This window comes from Leguminivora glycinivorella, chromosome 8 (genome assembly GCF_023078275.1).
Source record: "Leguminivora glycinivorella isolate SPB_JAAS2020 chromosome 8, LegGlyc_1.1, whole genome shotgun sequence".
In the NCBI taxonomy this organism is placed as follows: Eukaryota; Metazoa; Arthropoda; class Insecta; order Lepidoptera; family Tortricidae; genus Leguminivora; species Leguminivora glycinivorella.
The window spans coordinates 14845687-14873064 of record NC_062978.1 but is presented as its reverse complement, the minus strand read 5'-3'; the positions used below and the strand labels follow the sequence as shown (position 1 = coordinate 14873064).

Below are 27378 nucleotides of genomic sequence, written 5' to 3'. Positions count from 1 at the left end.
GGCCGCCGGCCGGTTGACGACGGCCCAGAAGGACCTAAAAGACATAGAAGTGGACAACACCGTAGCCCAGAACAGGGAACAGTGGAAACGACAGACAAGGAGAGCAGACCCTAGATGACGGGATAAGGCTTAGGACAAGAAGTGGGCCGCCGGCCGATAAAGACTGTTGCGATTCAAATGGAATCCACATACCGCACCGTTCCATACAAATTGCAGTCCGTAAGTATTGGCCGTAATGTAGTGCGTAACAAATTATCAAAACGAAATGAAATATAGGAAGCGAAATATATGATATGTTATTGGAGGAATAGGAAAAATCGCTCAAAACACAGTAAAATACTATTAATCACAATTTATTTGAATTATAAATGCACAAGCAGCGAAGGCATGGTTACGCTCGTTTGACAATAAAATATCGATTAAACGTGCTTTTAATTTTAAATAATAATAAATCAGTAGTGATCTATTTTTAAGACTGGTGCATGCGTTCAAAATGTTAACAGTTAACATTTCAGAACTGCCTAGTCCTTATAACTACGATACCTAATTGCACAGTTTAACCTCGCGACAGTACGATTACGCTTCCTTGAACTTTCAATTCTGATTATCAATTTAAATAATAAAAATCTGAGTTTGGTGATAAACTTAAATAAGAAATACTTCAAATTAAACAGAAGTGTATGAATCGCCAAAATGATGATGTTGTCAACGGTAGATATCAATATTGATAAGACTAATTCACAAATAAACACTTTTGAAATATTTATAATAAATAACGCTTAAAATAATATCTTAAATTAATATTTGATTATTTCGTTAGCGCGCACCAGTAAAGTCAGCGTCAAAATCAGCTAAGTGGATGTATAAAATTGGTCACAATGTACTGCACGAGCTCTTATAATCCTTGATTTGTGTCAGAAAGTGTGTAATTCGAACCCTGTCACTTTATAGATAAAATCGTTAAAATCACGAAATAAGTATAATTCCTCTTCCTTATAAGTTATAACGGGTTACCTACAATATTCTTAGTAAATCTTTATTTCAGTACCAGTACCCGTAGCAGATTTTGATGCTGATTATACCATGTCATGACTGCGATCGACATTATGAATAATTTTATTTGCTACATGTTCATCTTGCTATTTCGTATCAAGATAACCTAGCCAGCTTCCCGCTTGACCCTGCGTCGCCACTTTAAATACTATGTTTCATTTACCAAGTCAGCTCTAAACATAACTAAAGTCTCCGCTAAACCTACTGTTTCAGAGTCACGGCGAGTTTTGACGCCATTCTCGTTTTTTGCATTAAGTACGACTCACGCAAATCCTAGTCTTGTTGACGCAATGAGTCCAGCGGAGTTTTAACATTTTCCTAATGCGATAAAAAGACGATAACCTATCATGCGCAGCAAAATAATTTTATCTAATTTTTTGTCGCAGTAAACTTGGTAAATCAGTCTACAATCATTCTATCAACTCAACGCGGCGCGCAACTCACTGGAAATCTCACTATTGTGCCATGTATTCGTGTTGCACATAAACAAAATAGCTAACGAAAATAATTATACTTCAATTTCTAAGTTTTCTTAAAATGCTGATCTTCCCAGCGTGCCTTGCGCGTCGTGTCGACCTAACGCACCAGTCGGAATGCATCAAGAAAAGCGTTGAAAGCCTCAAAGTCTTACTGAGATTATTTATACCTTAACTATAGTCAGCACCCTCGAGCGTATCAATACTATCAATGTATTGAAAATACTAAAATTGGAACCGAACTGGGTTACGCTCAAACGTACTGCGAACCCGCTGTTGTGTTTATGTCGTTTAACAAATAAAACTTTTGATATGAATGTTTTTTGTGGACACAACCATCGAGACCAAATATCGAGTCGAATTTAAATGTATCGAATAGTGTTTCTAGTGAAAGTCTAATAACTCCCTCCTAGAACGTATAGGAACAATCAATTGGTACCAATGGGCGTTCCCTTCCCTGGAAGGAGCTACACTTTAAAATCGTTAATTCTAGTTTATAACTTGAAAGAACTAAAGGCCTATTGAAATACCTACCCTTCTTTAGAACACATGCTTTAGCCTCTTTAAATTTAAGAATAAATAAGTCCACTGGTTAGTTAAGTAAAAAAATAGTCAGAGATCTTTTTTTATTAAGAAATTTTAAATTTCTTATATGATGTCAAAAATAAAATTGAGCTACGCTACGTATAAATTATGTTAAAGTTGAAATTGACATCAATAATTGAAAAAAATGTTATAAGTCCATTCAATTTGTGAGATGTCAGACAGTACTTTGGTTTAGAATAATTTTCGTAAGTGTGAGACTGTTCTGCGGCATCATTTATGTCACCTTGCAGAATTTATATTTCGTAGATAACTTGGAATTGTCGATAGCTAGTGATGACCCAAATTAATTTTTAAAATGTGCACAGCTTCCTACGAAATAAAAATCCCGCAAAACGCTTTATCGATCGAGATTATTTATAACATGAATACACCTACAGTCTTCTAATGTGCGTAATGGAGTACGCGTACAAAATAAAAAACCGAAGACAGTTCGCACATCTCACTGATGGTCACACGACTTAAACACGACAACGGGTTAGAGTCGCACCGTTCTCAAGAACGTTCTCCGCTCCGCGGAACTCCGGAGAACGCCATCTGGAAAGATGCTGTGGCCAATGATGATCTCCGCTTAGCACGAGAAATCTGGAACGTGAGTTGACAGCAATAACGGAGAACATTCTCGAGAGCGGCTGGATTAAAAGCGGAAGTCGACCGGGCGACGGGCCTCGCGCCTACTGCTTGTCGTCGTCGCCGGCCTGGAACTCGGGCCCGTGCGTCACGTCGTCCTCGAACACGATCTCCTCGGGGTCGGGCGCGCGCGGCAGGAACTCCGACTCCGGGCAGATCTGCTTGAAGATTTGCTCCGCCTGGGGGAGAGGATACATCGGTTAAACGGTTTTATAATGCTAACGTCGACCGACCACCATACGTTCATGTGTCCGTTAAACCGACGTGGCGGTGGGCATACAGCCACCGGCTATAATATCGCACAAAAATAAATCAATATATCTGACACAATCCTATTTCTAGAGGCATAAGAGCGTGCTAGATATTTGGGCACTGATCCCAACAAAAGCGAATAGCGATGAGCTATCGGCGATAGACACGAATAAAAAAAGGTCGCTCCCGTTTAAACAAAAGAGAGAGCCATCGATTAGTTACGATCAAAGATATATATAACTCCGTATAGACAGATAAAGTCTAAGGAAAAAACCGTACCTCAGTACCATACAGAAAAAGGTACGGTGGCCTAGATGGCATTACACCTTTGGGGTACGCTCAGCTAGATGGCGTTAATATTAATATTTGACATTTTAATTAACAATACATATCAAGCTAAGAATATGGGCCCAATTGTCAAAACTGAGGTTCAAAAGTTTTAAGCCTGTGTCGAGAGATGGCAGTCTATGCACTGTGATTACATATTTTACTTTAACAGTAACTCTCTATAATACTCGATCCTCTTTGGTTACGATGTATCAATCACGGAAGTATAACTAAAGCATGGAAGCCATGCCAGGGGCGGCTCACTCCGCGATTCTATCGCCGCGATACAAGTACATCCTGGCGGCCGCGAGTTCGCGGCCTACTCAGGGGTGGCGCGCGTTCTCACGGAATGCACGTTCGCACTTTCTACTGTTACTTTACGTTGCGAGTTTTTTTAAGGTTCAGATGCGATGTACGCGTGTGGAATGGCTAATAATACATTACAGACATCAAAAATAAATTAAATACCATAGGACATTCTTACACAGATCTACTACTGATTAAGTCCCACGGAAAAGTTCAATAAGGCTTGTAATGTTGGAACTTGAACAATAATATATGAATACAGTATTTATACCTAGAAAGTACCCAAGACTTGAATATAATAGTATGTATAAGATTTTATGTGAGTGTTAATTCGTTTTAATCCATAGGTAACCCTATCACCGGACGCCACGCACGTGCGGCTCGTTTCTTTGTAAGAATTTTGTAGGTATTTAATAAGGCGGCATTACGAGAACATCAAAGCAGTGGGCCTTCTGTACTTGTACTATTATATATTCTGTGGCCATGCTAAAATAAGAGCTTGATGACATGTATCTTACTCACAACATACTATTACTTTTTGTACATGAGCGAATGAGTCAAAAGTCCGGAAATTTTTTCGTTTTCCCGAAGGTGGTCACTAAACGATGGTCAAATGGATCCCTTTTGGTTGCCTTTCAAGGTTTATAATACGGCTAAATTGAATATGTGTTTCTCATTTGACAGTCGATGTCTACCTTTGACAATTGTACATAGTCGTATTATATTGCACTGTTTATTTCGCACGACTTCAGTTTTCGTCTTGACGATAATTTTTAATTTTCTGAGAATTCCTGAAAGATCGTGAAAAATTTTGCTGAATGTACATTTGTGATAGTTGCAAGTTCCGTTCCTCATTATGGCTTGTGTGATAAAGGAGTGCAGATCACATACAGAACGGAAAGAAAATACGCAAGAGGTTATAAAATTCCATCGGTAAGTTTCCTTAAATTTTGATAATATTTATTGGTGGACCCGAACGAAATATAAATGTATATATTGGTAGTTTACACAACTAAAACTATATTCAATTCTGTATGGATTTATGCATGTTTTTTCAAAGTTTTCTCAAACTGAGAAAGGTTATGTTGTTGACATAGTGATGTGGTGTAGTTCTATCGACCTCACAATAATAACCTATCGATATTCATTTCATACCTTATGAGGGCTTTCATGTGAAAAATAGTGAAATCGCAACCGAGCGCTTAATCATACCGTGTGTCGTATGAAATTAAAGAGCTTTGCGAGTAGATTACAATTATACACCCTGTTTTTATTAAATTCCGCTAACCTTAAGGGAAGGTTCTTTAGATCAAATACTATTAATTTCGCTACGAAACAAGCGTCCTAACTTTTACGGTTATTGAGTTATTAAAAAAAATTAAGATAATTACTGAGCCCGTGTGTGACAGCATTTACCAATTCCTAGTGTTATTTGTTTTGACCATAGATTTAGAGATATTAAGCTAGATTGAGTAGTTAGGCCAAAAAGTGTATCTGCATGAGAGGGCATTGTTTGGGCTGGTGTCCCTCTCGCACTTACTGACAATGTCAACATTATTCAGTGACGTCATAACTGTCATAAATTGAGGATACCAGTCAATATTCAAAGTTACTACCAAACCTACTAATACCCAATTGAAGGTTTTTTTTTTTAATTAAGCAAATATTTGATTTATTGGCATCAAAATAATTTCATTGTAATTATTTGCCAATTCTTTAAAATATATCGACACCCTAGTCTGAATATAACACTTAAATAATATAAGAAGTTATAAAGTTAGGTAATATAGAGATAAAAATAATACTACTATGGTAACCGCATTAACACTGACCACACGTGCGAGAGAGACACCAGCCCAAACAATACCCTATCATGTGGACCGTTTTCGCTAGTCTGATACGGTCGCCTTTCTGTCTCAGTGAGTAGAAGTTAAAAAGTCGCAATATCGTTGTGTCTCGTTTCTTCACACATAAACGTGTTGATAAGAAAGGGATTTCACGACGATGTTGCCACTTTTTAATTTCTAGGTATTGTTTTTTGGCAAGCTGTTATTGTGATAAAAAAGTGAAAATTGCGACTAATCTTGGCTATATATTTTTTTTTCATGTGCTGAAAGACAGAAGAAAAAACGAAATTAAACTAAAAAGCGAAGATGAAGAAGAACACTGGAAACACAAAGTTCAAGGTGCGATGGTCGCGCTTCCTTTACTCCCTGGATCCCACCAAAAAGGAGGCCAAAAAGCTAAAACAGAGCCTGCCCTCAGGTCTCCATATGAGGGAAGTGAAGTAATGAGTAATGTACGACTAAGTGTAGTGAAAAGCCATAATAAACGCAATCAAACAATATGTACCTACATTACCTTCCATAGTTTTTAATATTAATAAAAGTAATTTAATTAATTTTTACTATTATTATTTACGTATCAAGTTCATATTATTTTTAAGGTGATAACAATGATAACATAAGCAAGTGCATAATTTATCGATAATTAAATCGACACAGTAACATCCCTGGCTAAACACGAAACCTCACAAAACCACTGACCACCTACCAAAAAGAGAAATAACTAGCATTTATCCGTCTCTTTTCAATACATTATCTAATTCATAAGGAAGTCAAGGATGAGTATACGCGTTTTCCAAGTTTTTTTTATTAGGGAGGCTTGGTATCAATTGATTAGTTGAGATTAGAACGATAGTTCATCGCTCGCTCGCGCTATACGGGAGCGACTACCTTTTGTTTGTGTACACGTTTGGAGGGCGTTAAGTGCCTCTAGGGAACCGTGCGAGTGCGACTAGCCCGGTATACACACCTGGTGCACGGCGCGGTCGAAGTCGAGCCCGGCGTCGGGCCCCGCGCACACGTGCACGCCGGCCGCGCGGCACACGGCGCCCGCGCTGGTGTCCGCCACGTTGTACAGCAGCGACCACAGGCACTGCAAAACCATACACATGTAATACGCGTCAGAAACAAAACATACACAATGCCCCGAAATTAAAAAAAAAATAGATTCCCTACAACCAATCTTGGAAGCTAATTTTGATCCACTTCTCTATTCAACAGCGTGCGTAAGCTAATTCTTCATATGTAAATCGAATTACAATGGATGTTGCATGTAGGTGATATAGATCTGATCTGATGATGGAGACAGGAGGTAGCCATAGGAAGTCTGTGATAAAACGACGCAAAGTAACTGAGTCCACTAACCGAGTCCAGCTATTGGTAAATTGTTAGAATGACCTATCATGAGTATAAAATGCTTGTGAATTAGCTGTAACCTATACTACATATTAGTCCGCAATGTATCATAATCGAATGCCACCTAAATGAGTCCTTAAACTTCTTACCGAGGGGCTCAGTCAATCTATATAAGAATGTCCAGAACATTTAAAAAGTGGAACTGGAAGAGATCGCTTTTACGCGATAAGACCGCCTGTTGTTATTTAGTTATACTCTCACTTAATATTCTGTATATTCTTACATGTAAATAAATACTGCAATAATAAATATTTACTTACTTACTATTTATTTATATATTGCAGTACGGCGGTCAAATATTTAAAAAACGTTACCTTAGGTCTTTCGTCGGGGGAGTCGCCGGCGCCCATGTGGAAGATCTTCTCGGCGTACGGCATGAGGTCGCTTTCCGCGTCGTTCACCTTGTTCGTGATGAAGTACACCACGACTGGAATCAAACACAGACACCATTATAAACAAGAACATTTTAGCTTCGTGGGCTGATCAACATCGCTCCAGCGTAGATCTGTTTGTGACATCTACATGTGGGAAATATAGTCTTTAAGAATCGTCCATGTGAAAGGCCCAACATGGCCAAGAATCTAATTTATATTAGGTAAGTACTGAGTAACTGATTTATTTGACATATTTATATGAGACAGCAAAATATAATGTAAGTAGGTGCCTGTATATTTTTTATTATTTGGTAAATGCATTACTTGGTGTAGTTGGTGAGAATGCATTGATGTAAATGTCTTTTGTAAAAGATAACTTCGGAATGGAACAGTATAACTAATAATATATAGCCATTTTAAAAGGTTGGTAACCTTACATTAAACATAGTGGGTTGCAATAATTTCAAAATTACCTGCGTAAAAATACGTATCTATAAAAGACGCATTACCTCAGTTGACCTTATTTCATTCCTGTATGCGGCAATATGCCAAAGATAACGGAGTTCAAGTAAAGGACCATGTGTCATGCGAAAGAGGAATTCGAAATTACCGTTAGTTAGTTTAAGGCAATAAAAAGCTCGTGGCGGCCGGGCGTACCTATAATTTACCTATTTAGCTGGACAAAGTCAGTGAGTCATGCGTGGAGCAAAAACAGGGCGCGTGAAAAACGTCGGCAGATAGCAAAAACACGTCGTAAAAAGTGGCTAACAGAGAATGCCCCACGTAGTTTGGAATCCTAAATACAAATCTATACTTTTAGCAAATTAAACATTCGCTAGTTAATTGGTTTTAGCATAACATGACCATTAGACGAATTAAATTAAGTATGTGGCAACGTTAATTTGTTGATAGTATTTCGTTCTTGAACTTCTCGACAGTATTTCGTTCAGATGTAGACTTCATTATTTAATTAATCAGGTATGTTGAGGAAGAGTTTCAATATTCACAACTAAACAAGATACTAATATTAATATGGTACTACACATTTGACTACATATTTGACGTTAACACTTTAGTGACCAGCTACTCCAGCCAGGCAAGTATGGTCGCGCGATAAAAGATAAAACATCTGGCCGTCCCTGTCCCTACCGCACCTACAAAGATGTTTTATCATTTATCGCGCGACCATACTTGCCTGCCAGAAAACTGAATGGTACAGTATAGCACACTTTTCATCGCATACTTCTACCTCTCTTCTCTATTAGAGTCAATAAAAAGGTCGCAGTCACATAAGGTAGTCCGACAAAATCACTCACAGCAAGGTCAGTCAATTTGTCTCTTCTAAGCTATCCCACATGGTAGTGGGGTCCGCTAGGAGAACAGTTAATAAGTATCTCAAAGAGTACTCACACAGGCCCTTGGGGCAGGAGCCGGTGGCGGGCCCCACCTCCAGCACGGTGACGGCGTGGCCCGAGTCGCCGAGCGGCGGGAAGCGCAGCAGCGTCAGGGGTTCCTTCTCGCTCGCAAGGATGGACGAGTTGGTTATAAACACGCCCTGTGGAAAAACAGGTCATGTGTCAAGGCTTGGAGTTAGACTGCCGACTATCAAAAGTTTGCCTGCCTCTAATTTGGTACTATGAGCCACCAAATTCTCAATAATAACCTAACCACAAAATTAACATTTGAAAAAACCCCCGACATAGTGGACCGATTTTCATTAACATGGCTAAGAACACTCCCGACAAATTTAGCTTTCAAACAAAAAAAACTAAATCTAAATTGGTCCATCCGAACCAGATCTACGATGCCACAGACAGACACACACACAAACAGACAGACACGTCAAACTTATAACACCCCGTCGTTTTTGCGTCGGGGGTTAAAAAAATAGCACACTTCTTAGGGCTGAGAGGTAAAACAATATGCTTGCGCTATAAGTATTTAATACTACTTTGACCATTGGAAGTGACCATTGAGTAATTATTACTTCGTATAGAGGAGCTATAGCAAACAACGAACGTGTCACAGCCTGTAAGCTGAAGGCGGGGCGAGGGGGCGGGGTGTGAACGAATGGCTTGCTTCCGTAACGTCGCAAGCGCTACGATTTTACTCGGCGCTTACGACCTTTCGGTCGCGATGATGAGCCCTGCATAGAGTGCATAGATTAGAAGTCGTAGTATAGAAGTGACATGGGTTTACATGGGCATTTTTTAAATTTATGACTCTCAATTAGCGTGAGTTGTTAACAAAAAACATAAATCGCTGTTAGTTCTGTAATGATAATCAAGCTTGAAATCTGTATTTAAAACTTTTTTCACGTTCTAAATTTAGATTATAGCTTAGTATAATTCACGATGTTTTTATTGAAATTCCATGCTTAATTATCGTTGCAAAACTGACAGCGATTTAACTTTTTTTTAACAACTCTGTGAGACCCAATTTTTTTAAATGCCCACATTTTTTAAAGCTGCATACGGACTGAGCGTACATGTGTACACGTAGCCGCAACTGGATATTAGTTATTTATGTGACATTTGCATAATGGTAGGCATTAAAACATGAGTGTTGTTTTTGTTGTGTTAATAAGATAACATGAGTGTTTTAATGCCTAATTATGTATAGTCGCACACATAACTTTATCTACATCCATGTATGTATGGGCGCGGGTTTATCGTCCCATATAAAATTTGAATTCTGCGCGTTTTTATACTCTCATAATTTGCTTGACCTCTACCTACCCAAATTCATTCAGGCATGTTAGGTACTGCACTTACATTTACATACTCACATGAAATTCGACACGCGTATTGAGAATCTGTTATAGACCGACATGTCGGAAAACTGCAATTCTGACAATAATAATTAAATAACTTTTTTTGCGTCGATAAATGTATATAATTTAATGTATGATAGGAAACTTGAACTAACTTGCGATATTGTCACGTCTGCTTTTGTTGCATTTTTTACTCTTTGGTTTCAACGAAACATGGCCGCCGCAACATGGCGCTTCGGCATGAGTTTATATTGATACATTTAAAAAGTAAGCGTGTTTAAACAAAAATGCAGTAAACCTACGTATGAAAAGTCACTCCTTGGCTTTTGTTACATTTTCCTGAGTTTGTACAGTACCTCACTACACATGACGGCATTATTTAGACGAAATATTTTTCATTGCGATACGTCAATCTACCACAGCCGTTCGGCACAGACTAAGCGCGTTTGTGCTGATCAGCTCTAAGTGTTGTTACACAAAATCAAGTTGAGGTGCCCTCTCTAGTTAACATAATTACTCAAAGGAAGTGACAGAATTTTCGATAAGGAAGTCGTGAAAACATAAATAATGTATAAATGGAAGTACCTAACAAGGTTACAAGTTACAAGGTCACCATAAAACGTTTATAAGAGTGTTTTTCACAGCTGAGTATGTTTAAGGGTGCGCGCACACGGGCGACAAAGTTGCTCGGCGACTTTTTTGTCTCTGACGTCGCTCCTCGCGACAATTTGCAAGGTGCACCCGTGGTGCGCCCACGGGAACGACAGCGACACAACTTTTTCTTTTTTAATGAAATTGAGAGCCTATCCAAAAAATAACTTTTTGGTACTTCAGAATGAGTGTTTATAAGTTTTGATGAACTGGTTAGAATTTTACAACCCGGCATCGTTTTTCTCAATATTGTCGGAATATTCTTTTAAATTCGTGTCATATAAAATCGGTCTTTCCTCTACTTCTTCAATTAAACGACAGATATCAATGTCGTCTTCAACAATCGGCATTTAATATTATATTTTTTTTCGAATTCGACGTTCGCCCAGGCGGTTGAGTGATTAACTGTCAAAATGACAACCGACCGGCGACTAGAGTGATTACGTGGTGATTACTGTCAAAATGATAACCGACCGGCGACTATTTTGTTGCCGTGTGCGCACTTGCATTGAAATCAATAGGGAAGGGCAGTTGCGTCGCCGGCTTGTTGCCGAACCCGCAGACAAAAAAGTTGCGTCGCAACGTCTGCGCACTTTCATACTAGCCCATAGACCGATGATGTGAGCGACAAAAAAGTCGCTGGCATAAGTTGCCCGTATGCGCGCTCTCTTAATCGATTACTTTGTATTTGGACCGGTGATATTTTCCAGCGCCAGTATACGACTGTCTAAAATGATACCTAGTTTAAACTGATTTAAGCCATTATGCGTATAAATTTACGCCAGTATTTATAAACGTTTACTAAAGTTGAAAAAGCCGATAACAATCCTTTTTACGTCGGAAAGGGACAAACGATTATTATCGGGGTTAGACAATTGTCTAGGTTATTACCTTGGAGATATCGCAGCGCTCCGCCGGCTCGTCGGACAGCAGTTCCTTCGGGCAGTCGTTGATGCCGATGACGAGGTGGTCGCAGTTGAGCGTTTTGGACTTGCTGGCGATGGTCACTTGGGTCTTGCCCTCGTCCACCGTCTTGGATTCCACCTTGTCGATGGGCCGGTTAAGGCAGTACACGCCGCCGAATACAGCGCAAAGTCTGTGCAACAGTTTAAAAGTTATATAATAATTTCTGACATGGGTAGGCAACAAATGCATAACTTACAGGCTGACATGCGTACATACATATACAATAGTATATATCGTGGAAATAAAAATGTTGCTTATACAGCAGCTTTTTGTTATGGTTCGGTAACATCGACAATTTTTTTTTTTCTATTAACCCCTTCTTTTCTAGAAGTGCCACTGAAACTTGATCAGTTTCATGTGCTCTGTCTACCTCTTATGGCAATACAGGTGTGATATTTCTGTATGTATATGTTGTGATATGAAAAACCAAATTCCTATGTTAGAATAGGTAGGTATTTTGAAATAGAGATCGGGATAGTCAGTTCACTCGGTCAATCAATCACTCAGTAGGTCAGTACGGTGTGATTTCAAATTACCATTAAGTAGTAATTCGTCCATCCAAATGTTTGTTATGACGTCACCGCGCGGCATGCAATTTTAGAAAGTCACCTCAATTGCTTGCGACTTCGTGCACATTTGGGTCATTGAACCGCAGGTTTATTTACGTCCATAAATATCTATACTTTTAATTACATACCGTAAAGACATAAGGTTTAAAATTGTACACATATTTAATATCCTCACTACCCATAATTTTCGTGATGCAGTTTTCGCAAATCGTAAGTAGGTAATTGCAATCTTTTATTATAAATAAGTAAGTATTTTATATACCTTTGAATGCATTTTTAACAATATTTAATTTATAGGTCTTTAAACTTTTTAACCTGACGGGTCCTCCCGAGTCCTTTTCGCAGGCCGGATTGTACAGAATATTAGACTATTTCGTGGTCTCAAAATTTACGTTTGTAACTCGGGATCAATGTTACGTATATGTCAATTTGTCATTTCATTGGCTAAATTATTCATATACACCCGACAAGGCACATAAGTAAATATAAATTGTTATTATTACCAAACAACATTAGCCGATAGGCAAACCGCGACAAGGACTTAACCACATTACCTGCAGAAGCACTGAGGCAGCTCCCCGCTGCCGTACATGGGCCAGAGGAAGGGCGTGTTCCCGTAGCGGCCCAGGCTCATGAGGAACTTCTTGCACTCCCGCACGCCCTCGAGACACGGCATGTTGTTGTCTCCGCCCGCGATCGCGAACAGCACGTAGTGGATCAGGGTGGGCGTCAGACCCTTGTGGGTCAGGTACTCCTTGAACGTCTTGTCGTTCCAGTCTGGAAGAATGTCTTGTGATAAGTTGTGTCTCTATTTTTAACCCCCGACACAAAAACGACGGGGTGTTATAAGTTTGACGTATGTGTCTGCCTGTCTCTCTGTCCGTCTGTCTGTCTGTCTGTGTGTGTGTCTGTTTGTGGCATCGTAGCTCCCGAACGGATGAACCGATTTAGATTTTTTTTTGTTGTTTGAAAGCTGAGTTAGTCGGAAGTGTTCTTAGCCATGTTTCATGAAAATCGGTCCAGTACGTCGGGGGTTTTTTCAAAATTTTAATTATGTGGTTAGGTTATATAACTAATAGTTTAAATAATATGGAGAGTCAAAATATAGCTTAGAATCGTAAGATTCTTAGATCAACAGAGCCCCTGTTCCTCAATATCTTCATATAAAATTTATACAGTAAAAAATATATGAGATTAATGAGAGAAAATTATATGAGATAATACGAAACTATAACATCCTTGAATAGAGCCAGCTAAGTTGAACGAAATGTTCAGAATGCCTAGGCCAAAACTAATACGCAGCATGTGTAATCTAGGCTAGAATTACCTATTCTCAGTCTAATGCAATAGCTTCAAGGTCGTTTTAGCTCATTAAAGTAATAAAAATGCTTCGACTGTATGTGTTAACTGTTAAAATGTTTCACAATTAAGTCTTATTTTCGTAAAAAATATATACATTAGTAGACATAGAGATATCAAATCATATTATTTAAAGAAGTCAAAAAACGTCATCATCATCATCGTTGTTAATAGACATTTCAGTTCCTTAGTTCAAAATCATGTGGAATGGGCCTAAAATAAGAGTAAGCGTATTAAGCGATAAATAAAAATAGGCAACATTATGTGGTAAGATTAAGTAAACTCACCCTTAAATTCGTTGTTCATCTCCTCCTCATTATACCCGACGATGGATGTGAGCATCTTCATGAGCTGCCGCTTCTCGACGATGCCGACGGCCTCGGTGGCGAAGACGTCGGCGCGCGAGCACGGCACGGGCGCCAGCTTGCCGTCCAGCCACGTCAGCACGCGGGTCACGCAGCGGAACTCCGCGTAGCGCGCGATGTTCGACGAGATGAGGAGCTCCACCAGCGGCCCGCGGGAGAACAGCAGCTGCGGGTGCGGGGAGCTCGCTTAGCTAGGTTATCATGCGAATCCGTGACATAGCACCCATGTGCAAGCGAGACCGATAGCTAGCGATATTACCCCCCCACATAGGAGTGGCGTACGAATCCGCATCCAGATTGAAGACTACTTCACATAGATATAATTACATGTCAACAGAGCCCTATCTGTACTCCTACATAATCATGGGTTCATTAAAACGATGTTTTATAAAAAAATTGAACTTAACTTGTTTCTAATTTAAAACAAAACAACAAGGTGTGGGGTTACATTGGTCCAAAATACATATACATATTATCCCATTAATATATCTTGGACCAACAATTCAAAGCTGAGAGGGACATTATAAGATGACGGATACTTTCAATTAACAGACAGAAAATAAGTAGCATGAGGCCAAAAAGATTAAAGAAACATACCTTAGGAGTCATGTCAATGTTGAACTTCCTGTATTCAGCTGCGAAGCTTGCTTGGGTCCAAACTTTTTTGGTGGGGTCCTTTGATTCTTCCCCTCCTTCTTTCTTTTCTTCTTCTTGTGGTGCATCCCTTAGTAAATAATAAAAACCTTACACTGATATTCAACACAGACAATTACACTGACATGATAATTAATATGCTTAACTATGTATGATATTCATTGTAATGAATTATAATTTTAAAAAGAATGCTTATCAAATAAGACTTGCACTGTTAAGAAATTTAGTTAAAAATATAGACTTTTTAAATCCTTCTTAGTTCTTTGTTCAAGCATAGAACAAAGAATATGAGTCAGTGACATTGGATCACCTGCCATTATTAGGGTATACCCAACTTGCAGTAGTATAAAGTTCACTTACTTTTCAATATACCAGTTTTCGGAGACATTGTAGACCTGTTGCTGACGCTTAGGATCAGCATTGACTTCTTTGATGAACTTCTGAAGCCCATCAAAGTTGTAGGATGCCCAGAGCCCACCATAATGGTCGCTAGAATCTAAGTGAAGAACATTCTTCCCTATTCTGCTGCAGGCTGCTGCCACAATTGACTCCACCATACCTTAATAAATATAATAAGGACTTGTAGACCTATCGTTCAGTTACCTAAATAAACTATAAATTGGAGAACATATTACTAAATTTAACGCTAGGTTTCTTTAGTCCTTCTTAGCTTAAAGCATAGATCTTATGAAAATAAAATTTTGTAAATTCAACACTTTTAGTACAAGGCTGTTTTTACAATGTGTATTTATTCCACACTCAAATAAAATTGAGAAAAAGCAAGATTTTTCTGCTGAGTCCACATATAAAAAAAAACTTTAGTCTTCCTTTAGCTTTAATAGTTGTCAATTATAACTTGGAAATAAGTTATTGGGATATTGTATGACAAGTAGGAGATCAAACAATAAACAAATAAAAATTGCTTTAATGCGATCATAATTTATTGATAAGATAATGCACCTATATGCACATTTTACTTTTTTTTATGCCATTACAATAATAATCAAGTAAAACATGCATCTGGTTGTCTTCAGGTATTTGGAGTGGCATACATAGACAATGATTGTTCAACAGCCAACTCTACAAATATTTAATTAATTTTGCCAGTGAAGTACATTTAAACTGTCATGTATTGCTCCGCTAGTTACGCTTCTCACAGTAATTACTAATTACTGTTGAACAAAGAAAACGTTGTCAATTAAACAGTCAAAATACATTTTGAAGCCACTGAAAAAACTCAGATCGATAAGTAGGCTGCTGTTACTGCCGTCACGCCCGGTATCGTTTTATAAAAAATATAGAGCATACCCGTTCCAACAACGATGACCTGGAAGTCGGTAGGTAAATCGTCGTCCATTTTTACTTATGTTTGTTCACAAAAGGGTTTTAAATAATAAAACTTTAAAACAAACTATAAAGCCAATTGTTCGTAAAACAGCCCGTACTGCTACACAATTACTAGTAGTAGCTACCAATCGTCTTGACAGCGACTTGAAAGATGACATGTCAAGCAGTCCAGTTAGTTCAAGCTACTGTTTAAAACGCTGGTCGTAAACTAACTACACAAGGATGGTTTTTTCCCCTAGCAACCCTAATTGTTAGTATACAAGAAACGAAAATCATCAACCAGAACCCGCGAATCAAAGAATAATTCTAATTAATCTTAAAACGTAAAATAATTATTTAAACAAATATGACACTAAAAAACGTATATAAATGAGTGATACCGACCGGGTACCGACTAGTGACATACGCATTACATACCCAAAATAAAACATACGAATGAGCGGAATAAGTATTTTAAAATAATATTTTTTTAAATATAGTATGCTTTGGTATTATGACGATAAATTAGTATTAATAGTGCCGTAAATACCTAAATACTTATGCATGTCGCTTACGTTTCGCTGCCGCGCTAAGCTTTTGATATACGATAACTTCAGACCTAAAATAAAAGTAACGGAACCGGAAGCAGATGTGTAAAATCAACCGGAAGTTCCGACTTAGCGGTTCCTCCTAAATCGGACTCACATCGGACTGTTCCGCTTTGGTACTGTTAAGTCATCTGCAAGTCATCTGGTCCCGGATCAGATAAAACCACATCCATTACTATATATGATCAAACGAGCTTCGCAAGCGAAGTTCGATCGATATTATATGACTCGCTTCATTGGAAGATATAATTATTAAGTTTACATTATTGTAGTTTATTTAATCTACTGGCAACATATTGCACGCTTATTTTAGAGATTTATAAAAAATAAGTATTTCAATTGCCTCTAAACCTTCCCCCCCACCCTCAGGTCGGTGTCAACCGGCGGTGGCAGCCTCATTATTTTCAGAGATTATTCCAAGCAAAACTTTGGAATCTGGGTGTATCGGGAGGGAGGGTAATTATATCTTCCAATGAAGCGAGTCATATAATATCGATCGAACTTCGCTTGCGAAGCTCGTTTGATCATATATTATATTTCCTCGCTTCATTGTTCGATATAATTATTAAGTTTACATTATTGTAGTTGTTTAGAGACAAAGTTTTGCGGATGGCAATTGTGAAAACAAAATTAAATATTTATCATTCAATTTTGTTACATAATTATTACTAAACAACTAGCAATTACATAATAATGTAATTTATACACAAGATTAGTCTTATTCAGTAACACAGTTCATAATTAATTATAGCAAACTGATCTTGCAAATAGGTCTTCGTCAACTATTTGACGATGGCAGAATTTAGGAAATATTTGCGAGGTTGAGGTCCAACCCGCAGTTTTTCTGATAATGTCAAACATTGACCCCTGCCGAAACGGCAGTAGACGTGGTAGCATGGCGAGTGCCTGTGTGCACTAAATGTTGCCACGTCCATCCCGATCTCCGCTAGTACTTGTTTTATCCACCTGCTTATTGACTGTGCCATCGCGTCCCTGTGAGGGCGCTTCGCAGTTAATAAGAGGTGTTCTGAGTTCGGAGGCCCTTTTATCGCTTGTTAGAGTGAGATACTCGCGAAGGACCGAAGTCGCGCGACACGTTTCTTTTAGGTACGAAAGGAACAGTATAAGTATGTCGGGGCAGATGGTTATATCTGACACGATAATTTTTACCCCATTTGGGTAGTGTATATTCACTCATTTAATCAGTAAGAATGTTGGCACGCGATGGGTAGTGCATAATGCCAATAATACGACAAGCTTTTTAGTACCTAGACTACCTAGGTAATCTGCTCTATAGTCGTATTTGGATACCATTCATCAATGTAATCCAATACTATTTTTGGATCCCAAGAGTGAGTAAGTATATTTTGGAAAATTAGGTCTCATTTTAAATGTGCGTTTTAACAAACGTTTAACATACTGTTCTTTTTTTTTTTTTTTTTTGGTCCTGAGAAACAGGGATAATGCTGACCTAGATTGTTTATGGATCCATCCGTTAAAAATCTTAGAATCAACTTAATCGAACTACTAAAAACGTTTTGATCGAGTTGTGATCAAAATGTCCACCATAGTTTAAACCACGTTTAAACGAAACGTTATATTGCTAAATGGTGTTTTTAGAAATAGATGCGATCACATGAAGTTTCCTCAGATAACCTTTACCGGAGAGCACCGCTGCACCCAGGAGAAGGCGCTTGTGGAACGGATTCCTGGTGCTGTGATCAGAACAGACCTTATGTTCTTCGGGGCTCATGTAAATAATATCGGATTTTACTAGTGACATTAACAAAGGAAACTACGCTTGGGATTGCCAGACGGGGAAGCTAAACTTCCTGTTACTTTGTCATAAATTATCTTTTTTAAAGATTTTAAAATGATCGGCAATGGAGGGAAACTATAAAAGTCTAGTGTAAAAGCATCTACAGCTGATGCATCTGGGTCTTTCCACCATGATAAGTAAGTGTACATTTGGCATTGGAGCGAGAAGAGAAAAGATCAATATCAGGCTCACCAGCAGTATACATTATGCGTAGCAGTATAAACGCTTCATGAGATAGTTCCCATTCAGTATCGAGATTCACATTTCGTGATACCCGGTCTACTTCTATATTGTCTTTCGTATTTAATATTTATATACGATGCAAAAAAAACCAAAGGTTTCGCTTCTTCGCACCACTGCCAAATCCGTCTGAAAGGGTCGTTCAAATTTCGAAATTAAACGCTGCCCATGCGATTTTCATCGCTTATATCAGTTATAGCTTTCGTATTGTCTATACGAATTAATGTAAAACAGTCACAACGACGGTCATTAAAGAAATATTAAGAGGTAAACATACCTACTGCTAACATTTCCAATTGGTTTATGTGGAAAGCTTTTTCCTCGGATCTCGACGCTCCGTGTGCAAGAGAATATAATATTCATCCCCCAGTTCGGGTCATTTAATATTAGTTTCGGTAATTTAATTTTCTTACTATAGTTTGGGTCGCGTTGCAAGGCTAGAAATTTTTGGCGTTCTAGAATTTTAGTATATAGCTACCCAAATTTAGCTGCAGGGCATGCGTCAATAAGTACTCCGATCAGTTGAGATAATTCTCTAACGGAACAAGAGTGTAGTGACAGAGATTTTCTAACCATCACGTTGATTTTCTCTCATTTTTCCCGTAGGTAAAAAAAATCGACTGAGTTGAACATAAAACCTAAGTCTCGACAAACCTGTCGCGGTTTTAATGTCCTATTAGTATAGTTTATGACAAAGCACAAGCATTCTAGTAGGTTAACGTTTACGTTTCGTAAACACTCTACATAAGAGTACCCGACACATGAAATACCGCGCTAAAAAAGACCATAAGACAAAGCCGTAAATTCGTTTTAGTTAATAAACTAGGGTTTTCATCTTCAAAATGGACGCTCAGATATTTTTGCGGCAATGTCTCGCAATAAGAATCAGTGGGTAAGCTTCCTTCAAATCAACTGTAGCCATGAAGCTACCTGTTGGTAAGTATAAGCTTAACAGTTGGTCTGTGGTTTTCCATTTTGAAATGTTCTCTAGGAATAAATTTGTTCAGCTTTTCGAGATTTGGAATAAAACGTTTGGTGTCATTAGATTTTTGTGACAAAAACGTTCTCGAAATAAACTGGTCATGCTGTGGGATGCAAGGGACAACTGCATCCAGCTGAATTAAATTTTGGACGTACCTCCATAACGGCTTTTTCACTACTTGCCCAATTTATTTGGAGTACAACGTCTTGAAAAACCAGACGTTCAAAAGTTACCGAGCAACCGTTTTTAAGCGAATCTAAAATAACTTCATTTGATGTTATTTTTGACCAGCAATCATAAAAAATATTTTATTTTACCAGCGTGAGGTAACTGACTCATTGTTGAGGAGTGGCACGGGGCTTGCCCTGGCCCGCTGGTCTGGCTGGAGGGTTCGGGGTTGGTTGACTGCCCCCCCCCCCCCCCCCCCATCCCACCGTCATGGGGTCTCATCCGGAACAGTGCAAAATTATTTCCAAATAGAAGTCATAGATGGCGCTAAGTGTCACGATTGACGATTATTATTTTTTTATCAACTAGATTTAAAGGTATTTGAAGCGTCATAAATTAAGTACATTATAAATTAAATACAAACATCGATGACAACACAAATTTAATGCATTATTTTAGAAATTTTCAAAGAAATAATATCACGTAATATATTGCTACTGACTATGACGCAACAACGTGAACAACCTGCGCGCGACAGTATCGAGCTACCTAAATTTTATTGCATATTGTCACTAGATGGAGCTGCCACTATCTACAGTGTACTGCCAACGAAACGGTGCGATTGTGTGCGTTCCGTTCATTGAGTTATATGTACTACGTACTATAGGCGACGTTGCCAGACGGAAACTCTGCACAAGCTGACAGATGCGCGGAGTGCGCGAAGCGGTAATTTACGCGTAGAGTAGTAAGTCCACCATCAGATGTGACACATTATTATATTCCGCCTGTCAAAATTATTTATTTATTTATTTACAACTTAAAAAATACAAAGTAAGCGATCACTGCCGCCCATGGACACCCGAAACACCAGGGGTGTTGGAGGTGCGTTGCCGGCCTTTAAGATGGGTGTACGCTCTTTTCTTGAAGATTTATCTTCTTCTTTAAAATACAAATATATACTTATATATAATATATATATATATATATAGTGCGGTCAGTTTTTTTGGACAAAGCGTATCCATTGTTCTCTTTTTTCATGACCAGGCCAAAGAAAACAGCAAAAAGTGAGCGTGCTAAAAATACAATTTTACTCAATAACTATTAACAATCAATAAACAAATTAACTTTTTTTATATTATAGTAACATAATTCATAAAGTAGTAAGTAGTTACCTAATAATTTTCCAAATTGAAATAAATATATTTCGCAAATCTATTAGAGGTGAAACACATTAGTAGGAACAATGAAAATGGCACATCTGCGTGGTTAACTTTTTAGTCTATGATTGCGTCACCAAAATCGCGGAAGCCTCGCTCCCGCTCGCGTGTTCGTAGAATATTCAGCTGTCGTGTCGGCCGATAATATTTGTTTGTGTGCGTTAATAATGTAGGTATACGTTTGTAGTAGTGTGCGTGACAAAAATGTCGTCTATTAAACAGCTGCCAATGATCGAAATTCAAATTAGTTGAACAATTTCCATTGAAAAAAAAAGTTTGTAATGCATCGGTCCGAATTGCGGATACTAGTTTTATCATCTTTTAGTAGATATAATTGAATGTAAAATTATTTATTTTGCCTGACACTCTTGAGTATTTTTTTATGCCGTTATTTTAATTTTACAATATAATATTTGGAATATAGTGCTTTATAATTATTAAATATAAAACATTTTTTAAATACTTTTTGATACAAAATCATACTTCATTGATTTGGAACAACGCTTTTTATCGGACCTACATCCGACACTATCGGAAGCGTTTATCGGATGTAGGATGTCGATCTGACACCCGATATCGGATCGGATAATGTGAAAACGGCCTAAGCATTCACAGTTAGTGCGTTTTCACATTATCCGATCCGATATCGGATGTAGGACCGATATCCCATACACTGAAGCCGCCATCTTTGATTTTTGCCTTTGAAATCCTTCCGACATTTGCCACATGCACGACCGATGCGATGCATGCGAAATCAAACCTTATCGATATGGAAGTATGAGACGCGACGATTGCCGACTGGCTAGGATTTCCGAACGCACACGAATGCGCGCTCGGTCGCCGATCTGCGGCGGAGTGGGCCAAGACCTCGACGCGACGCCGTCAGCAACTAAGTACTACCTAGGTACTTATAAATAGTCAAGAGCGTTTGTATGGAGAATTAACTCCTCCTGTATCGTCTTAAGGATGAAATGTAATAATATTCATTTCTATATTTCTAAGTAACTACGCGCCTGCTTTCGAGTGCTTTAAATTTTAACAAATCAATGCATCCTTTGGTCGGGGGCTGGGGCCTCTCAACTCAAGGTCGCCGGCGCGCGGCGCCGTGGTCGCGGGGCGCGGGGCGTGGGGTGCGGGGTGGGGCGCCGCGGATCTCGTTCATTCAATTCCGCTTGCATGTGTTGCGGACAGAGCGAGTATATTATACGTACGCGGCGAGCACACATACAAGCCGCACGGCAACGCCATCTAGTAATGTTCGACTTTAAACGTCCATGTGACGTTATAGGTTTAGTGCGTGATAGCTAAAACAGATGTCGCAAGATGTTGCAGTTTGATGACTATTTCGACGTAGGATACTGATAAGAGTTTTGTTGGCCACGCGTGGCTACTAGCGCCATCTAGCTCTTTGAATGTGGATTAAATTTAGCCTACAGGTCTAGAATACTTAGGACGGCGCCCATTTTTAGTATGGGATTAGGTATCTGTACTAGTATTATTTGATCTGTGCCACCGTTTTCGACTGGTAACGAGGAGGGCCTGACCCGTTTCCCTGAAACTGGTATTGGTTGCGCGCCGACGTTGATGTCGAAGTTGATGGAGCCGTGTTGCTCTTTCCCGAATATACAGACTTTTTTATCTGTAGGCATTGTTTCTCAATTACTTTTGAGGCTTTTATTTTTTCCGGGAGTTTACTTCCATAGAGTAAATCGCCCGCATCTTGAATTATGGTCAAGAAGGGTTTTTATAACCTGGGTGTGACAAGCCTTGTACGTGCTTGGGTTTTGCAATAATGCAAGTCTGATAAGATGCGACAACTGTCGCTTAACAGCTGGTAGCAGTGATCTTATATAACATCAGACGTCAATAGAACAGTAATAGCTCGGTTTATGGCTGTAATGCCTACACCCAACTGGCAGCTGCCACAAACAGCATGGCTGTAATGGCCGCAGAAATTTCTGCATGAAGCATCTAAATGCTTAAAAAAGCGTACAATTTTCGGAGATAAGGTATTCTTTTAATATCTTATCCTTCAAATCTTTGGTAAACCCTTGCGGACTAATGATAACCAAGGGGAGGCTAAGTTACCGTACATTTTTCCCCAAATATGGGTGTATGGTCGGTATATTCACCTAAACACGGTAACCAGGTCTGGGTCCAAATCAGGTACTTTTGGAGCTGGATTTTCAGGAATTGAGCCTGGCGCCGTACCCGCAGGGTGTTGCGTCTTCAGGTAAGATCTCCGGAACATTCTCGATGTATGGAGAATTCGAGTCCTGGTAATCGAGTTGGTTGTCCGGAATGTACCATTTCGGTCTCCGTGACTTCTTGTTCGAGAAAGCAACGATGCTTTCTGAACAGAACAAAAACCAAGCCATAATTTAGTTTTATAAAAACTAAAATAAAAATAGTACCAAAATTGAGGGTACACTGAGAGAAGATACAACCAGTTTCATTTTTGGTTAAAATAGCACCTACGTGCTCTTTGGTTCAAACAACAAGCTACTTGTCATTTGAATCGGCAATATATTTGAATCAACAAGTCGATTTTATAAAAACAACCTGACACATATAGTTTTAAACATACGTTTGGCTGATTCAAACGGATAAACCGCAACAAGTCGAACTTGTTAAATTCACAATGCAAATTTCTCTCAGTGTAGATTTCACCCATATGCGCGAATGCGCGTCTTACTTAGTGTTATCTCGCGGATAACATTCAGTAACTAATGTTCATATCAACATGTGTTCGTAATAGAATCACCATGTCTTACATGAGTTATGCCTTCGTGTTGACTCACGGTCAACCCCCAGGCTCGCGTCTTGTTAAAAGTACGCGTTGTGTGATCATCCGTAGATGATGATAAAAATACTAGTCCACTGTTTTTCTTGGTTAGTGCGTTTTACGCTTTGGCATTGCCAACAACCAAGATAAACTTAGTATCAAAAGATAGTGCAGTGGACGCGTGCGTCTGTTGCCGTGCACGAAAAAATAATGAGGCTGCCACCGCCGGTTGACACCGACCTGAGGGTGGGGGGGAAGGTTTAGAGGCAATTGAAATACTTATTTTTTATAAATCTCTAAAATAAGCGTGCAATATGTTGCCAGTAGATTAAATAAACTACAATAATGTAAACTTAATAATTATATCGAACAATGAAGCGAGGAAATATAATTCCATTACCAAGTATCTTCTTACTAGCCTGTGTCCGTTACATTGCTACCACAGATCAAATAATACTAGTACAGATACCTAATCCCATACTAAAAATGGGCGCCGTCCTAAGTATTCTAGACCTGTAGGCTAAATTTAATCCACATTCAAAGAGCTAGATGGCGCTAGTAGCCACGCGTGGCCAACAAAACTCTTATCAGTATCCTACGTCGAAATAGTCATCAAACTGCAACATCTTGCGACATCTGTTTTAGCTATCACGCACTAAACCTATAACGTCACATGGACGTTTAAAGTCGAACATTACTAGATGGCGTTGCCGTGCGGCTTGTATGTGTGCTCGCCGCGTACGTATAATATACTCGCTCTGTCCGCAACACATGCAAGCGGAATTGAATGAACGAGATCCGCGGCGCCCCACCCCGCACCCCACGCCCCGCGCCCCGCGACCACGGCGCCGCGCGCCGGCGACCTTGAGTTGAGAGGCCCCAGCCCCCGACCAAAGGATGCATTGATTTGTTAAAATTTAAAGCACTCGAAAGCAGGCGCGTAGTTACTTAGAAATATAGAAATGAATATTATTACATTTCATCCTTAAGACGATACAGGAGGAGTTAATTCTCCATACAAACGCTCTTGACTATTTATAAGTACCTAGGTAGTACTTAGTTGCTGACGGCGTCGCGTCGAGGTCTTGGCCCACTCCGCCGCAGATCGGCGACCGAGCGCGCATTCGTGTGCGTTCGGAAATCCTAGCCAGTCGGCAATCGTCGCGTCTCATACTTCCATATCGATAAGGTTTGATTTCGCATGCATCGCATCGGTCGTGCATGTGGCAAATGTCGGAAGGATTTCAAAGGCAAAAATCAAAGATGGCGGCTTCAGTGTATGGGATATCGGTCCTACATCCGATATCGGATCGGATAATGTGAAAACGCACTAACTGTGAATGCTTAGGCCGTTTTCACATTATCCGATCCGATATCGGGTGTCAGATCGACATCCTACATCCGATAAACGCTTCCGATAGTGTCGGATGTAGGTCCGATAAAAAGCGTTGTTCCAAATCAATGAAGTATGATTTTGTATCAAAAAGTATTTAAAAAATGTTTTATATTTAATAATTATAAAGCACTATATTCCAAATATTATATTGTAAAATTAAAATAACGGCATAAAAAAATACTCAAGAGTGTCAGGCAAAATAAATAATTTTACATTCAATTATATCTACTAAAAGATGATAAAACTAGTATCCGCAATTCGGACCGATGCATTACAAACTTTTTTTTCAATGGAAATTGTTCAACTAATTTGAATTTCGATCATTGGCAGCTGTTTAATAGACGACATTTTTGTCACGCACACTACTACAAACGTATACCTACATTATTAACGCACACAAACAAATATTATCGGCCGACACGACAGCTGAATATTCTACGAACACGCGAGCGGGAGCGAGGCTTCCGCGATTTTGGTGACGCAATCATAGACTAAAAAGTTAACCACGCAGATGTGCCATTTTCATTGTTCCTACTAATGTGTTTCACCTCTAATAGATTTGCGAAATATATTTATTTCAATTTGGAAAATTATTAGGTAACTACTTACTACTTTATGAATTATGTTACTATAATATAAAAAAAGTTAATTTGTTTATTGATTGTTAATAGTTATTGAGTAAAATTGTATTTTTAGCACGCTCACTTTTTGCTGTTTTCTTTGGCCTGGTCATGAAAAAAGAGAACAATGGATACGCTTTGTCCAAAAAAACTGACCGCACTATATATATATATATATATTATATATAAGTATATATTTGTATTTTAAAGAAGAAGATAAATCTTCAAGAAAAGAGCGTACACCCATCTTAAAGGCCGGCAACGCACCTCCAACACCCCTGGTGTTTCGGGTGTCCATGGGCGGCAGTGATCGCTTACTTTGTATTTTTTAAGTTGTAAATAAATAAATAAATAATTTTGACAGGCGGAATATAATAATGTGTCACATCTGATGGTGGACTTACTACTCTACGCGTAAATTACCGCTTCGCGCACTCCGCGCATCTGTCAGCTTGTGCAGAGTTTCCGTCTGGCAACGTCGCCTATAGTACGTAGTACATATAACTCAATGAACGGAACGCACACAATCGCACCGTTTCGTTGGCAGTACACTGTAGATAGTGGCAGCTCCATCTAGTGACAATATGCAATAAAATTTAGGTAGCTCGATACTGTCGCGCGCAGGTTGTTCACGTTGTTGCGTCATAGTCAGTAGCAATATATTACGTGATATTATTTCTTTGAAAATTTCTAAAATAATGCATTAAATTTGTGTTGTCATCGATGTTTGTATTTAATTTATAATGTACTTAATTTATGACGCTTCAAATACCTTTAAATCTAGTTGATAAAAAAATAATAATCGTCAATCGTGACACTTAGCGCCATCTATGACTTCTATTTGGAAATAATTTTGCACTGTTCCGGATGAGACCCCATGATTGCTACTATGTACGCCCATTGTGGCACGCAATTTTACACAATTTGTCGACAGATGCAGCTGTATACGATTTTACCATATATCCATATACTTAATACTGGACCTTCGTGAAAGTCCGAAAGGGGGTTTTGCGGGCCATCTTCTACTAGGCCAGACTCTTGACCATATTTTTTTAAAGAGGTATCTGCAAATTATCTTTTCTTCTAATAATGCAAAGTCTTCAAACATAGGTAGGTACATATGTGTCACGCTAATTGGCAACGTCCGACGTCCGTGAAGGAGATGTGCTGATTGTCACAATACGGACTGCATATTAGAACGAATTATATCCCAGATTTAAACACAGAATAGACTGCAAAGTGCAAAGGCACCCAATCCTACAACACCATAGTTAATACTCTATACAAATAGTTTCAGACTTTTTGCGGTTTTTGTTGTGTAACACATTATTGTCGTTAATTGCAATACCTACTAAACTAATAAGTAGGCCTATTTATAGGCAATAAAAACAAATATAATGACGTCGACAGCTAGGAACAATCAGAAAAGGGGTAGTGGACTAGTAACATTAATGAAGCAGCTTCAGCAAGTGTATTTAATTACGTATCTCCACGTCTGTGTTGTCCGTTAATCTGTAGTTTAGTTTTATGAGGCGTTAATAAACCGGCCAATGTTTACTTGGGTAACCAACAATGTGATCATGAAAATGAAACAACAGA

General features: G+C 38.9%; 1 protein-coding gene across 1 annotated transcript; it reads right to left on the bottom strand.

Annotated features, from left to right (window-relative positions):
- Positions 1 to 337: 337 nt before the first annotated feature.
- Positions 338 to 16097, bottom strand: LOC125228777 (rab proteins geranylgeranyltransferase component A 1). Its single transcript, XM_048133453.1, has 10 exons — positions 15927 to 16097; positions 14979 to 15177; positions 14562 to 14688; positions 13887 to 14130; positions 12795 to 13017; positions 11597 to 11801; positions 8692 to 8836; positions 7222 to 7334; positions 6462 to 6584; positions 338 to 2941 (listed from the first exon to the last, which is right to left on the bottom strand). Exons 1-10 carry the CDS (start codon positions 15973 to 15975, stop codon positions 2807 to 2809), a joined length of 1563 nt encoding a protein of 520 aa, XP_047989410.1. The 5' UTR covers positions 15976 to 16097; the 3' UTR covers positions 338 to 2806.
- Positions 16098 to 27378: the final 11281 nt, after the last annotated feature.

What these genes read in the sequence shown, in the direction of transcription:
- LOC125228777 (XM_048133453.1), bottom strand. Translation starts at nt 15,975, where the DNA reads ATGGACGACGATTTACCTACCGACTTCCAGGTCATCGTTGTTGGAACG. An exon ending in CTGCCTCAGTGCTTCTGCAG is followed by an intron (nt 11,802 to 12,794) that starts GTAATGTGGTTA and finishes ACTGTTGCACAG; the next exon opens with ACTTTGCGCTGTATTCGGCG. An exon ending in CCCCCGACGAAAGACCTAAG is followed by an intron (nt 6,585 to 7,221) that starts GTAACGTTTTTT and finishes ATGGTTTTGCAG; the next exon opens with TGCCTGTGGTCGCTGCTGTA.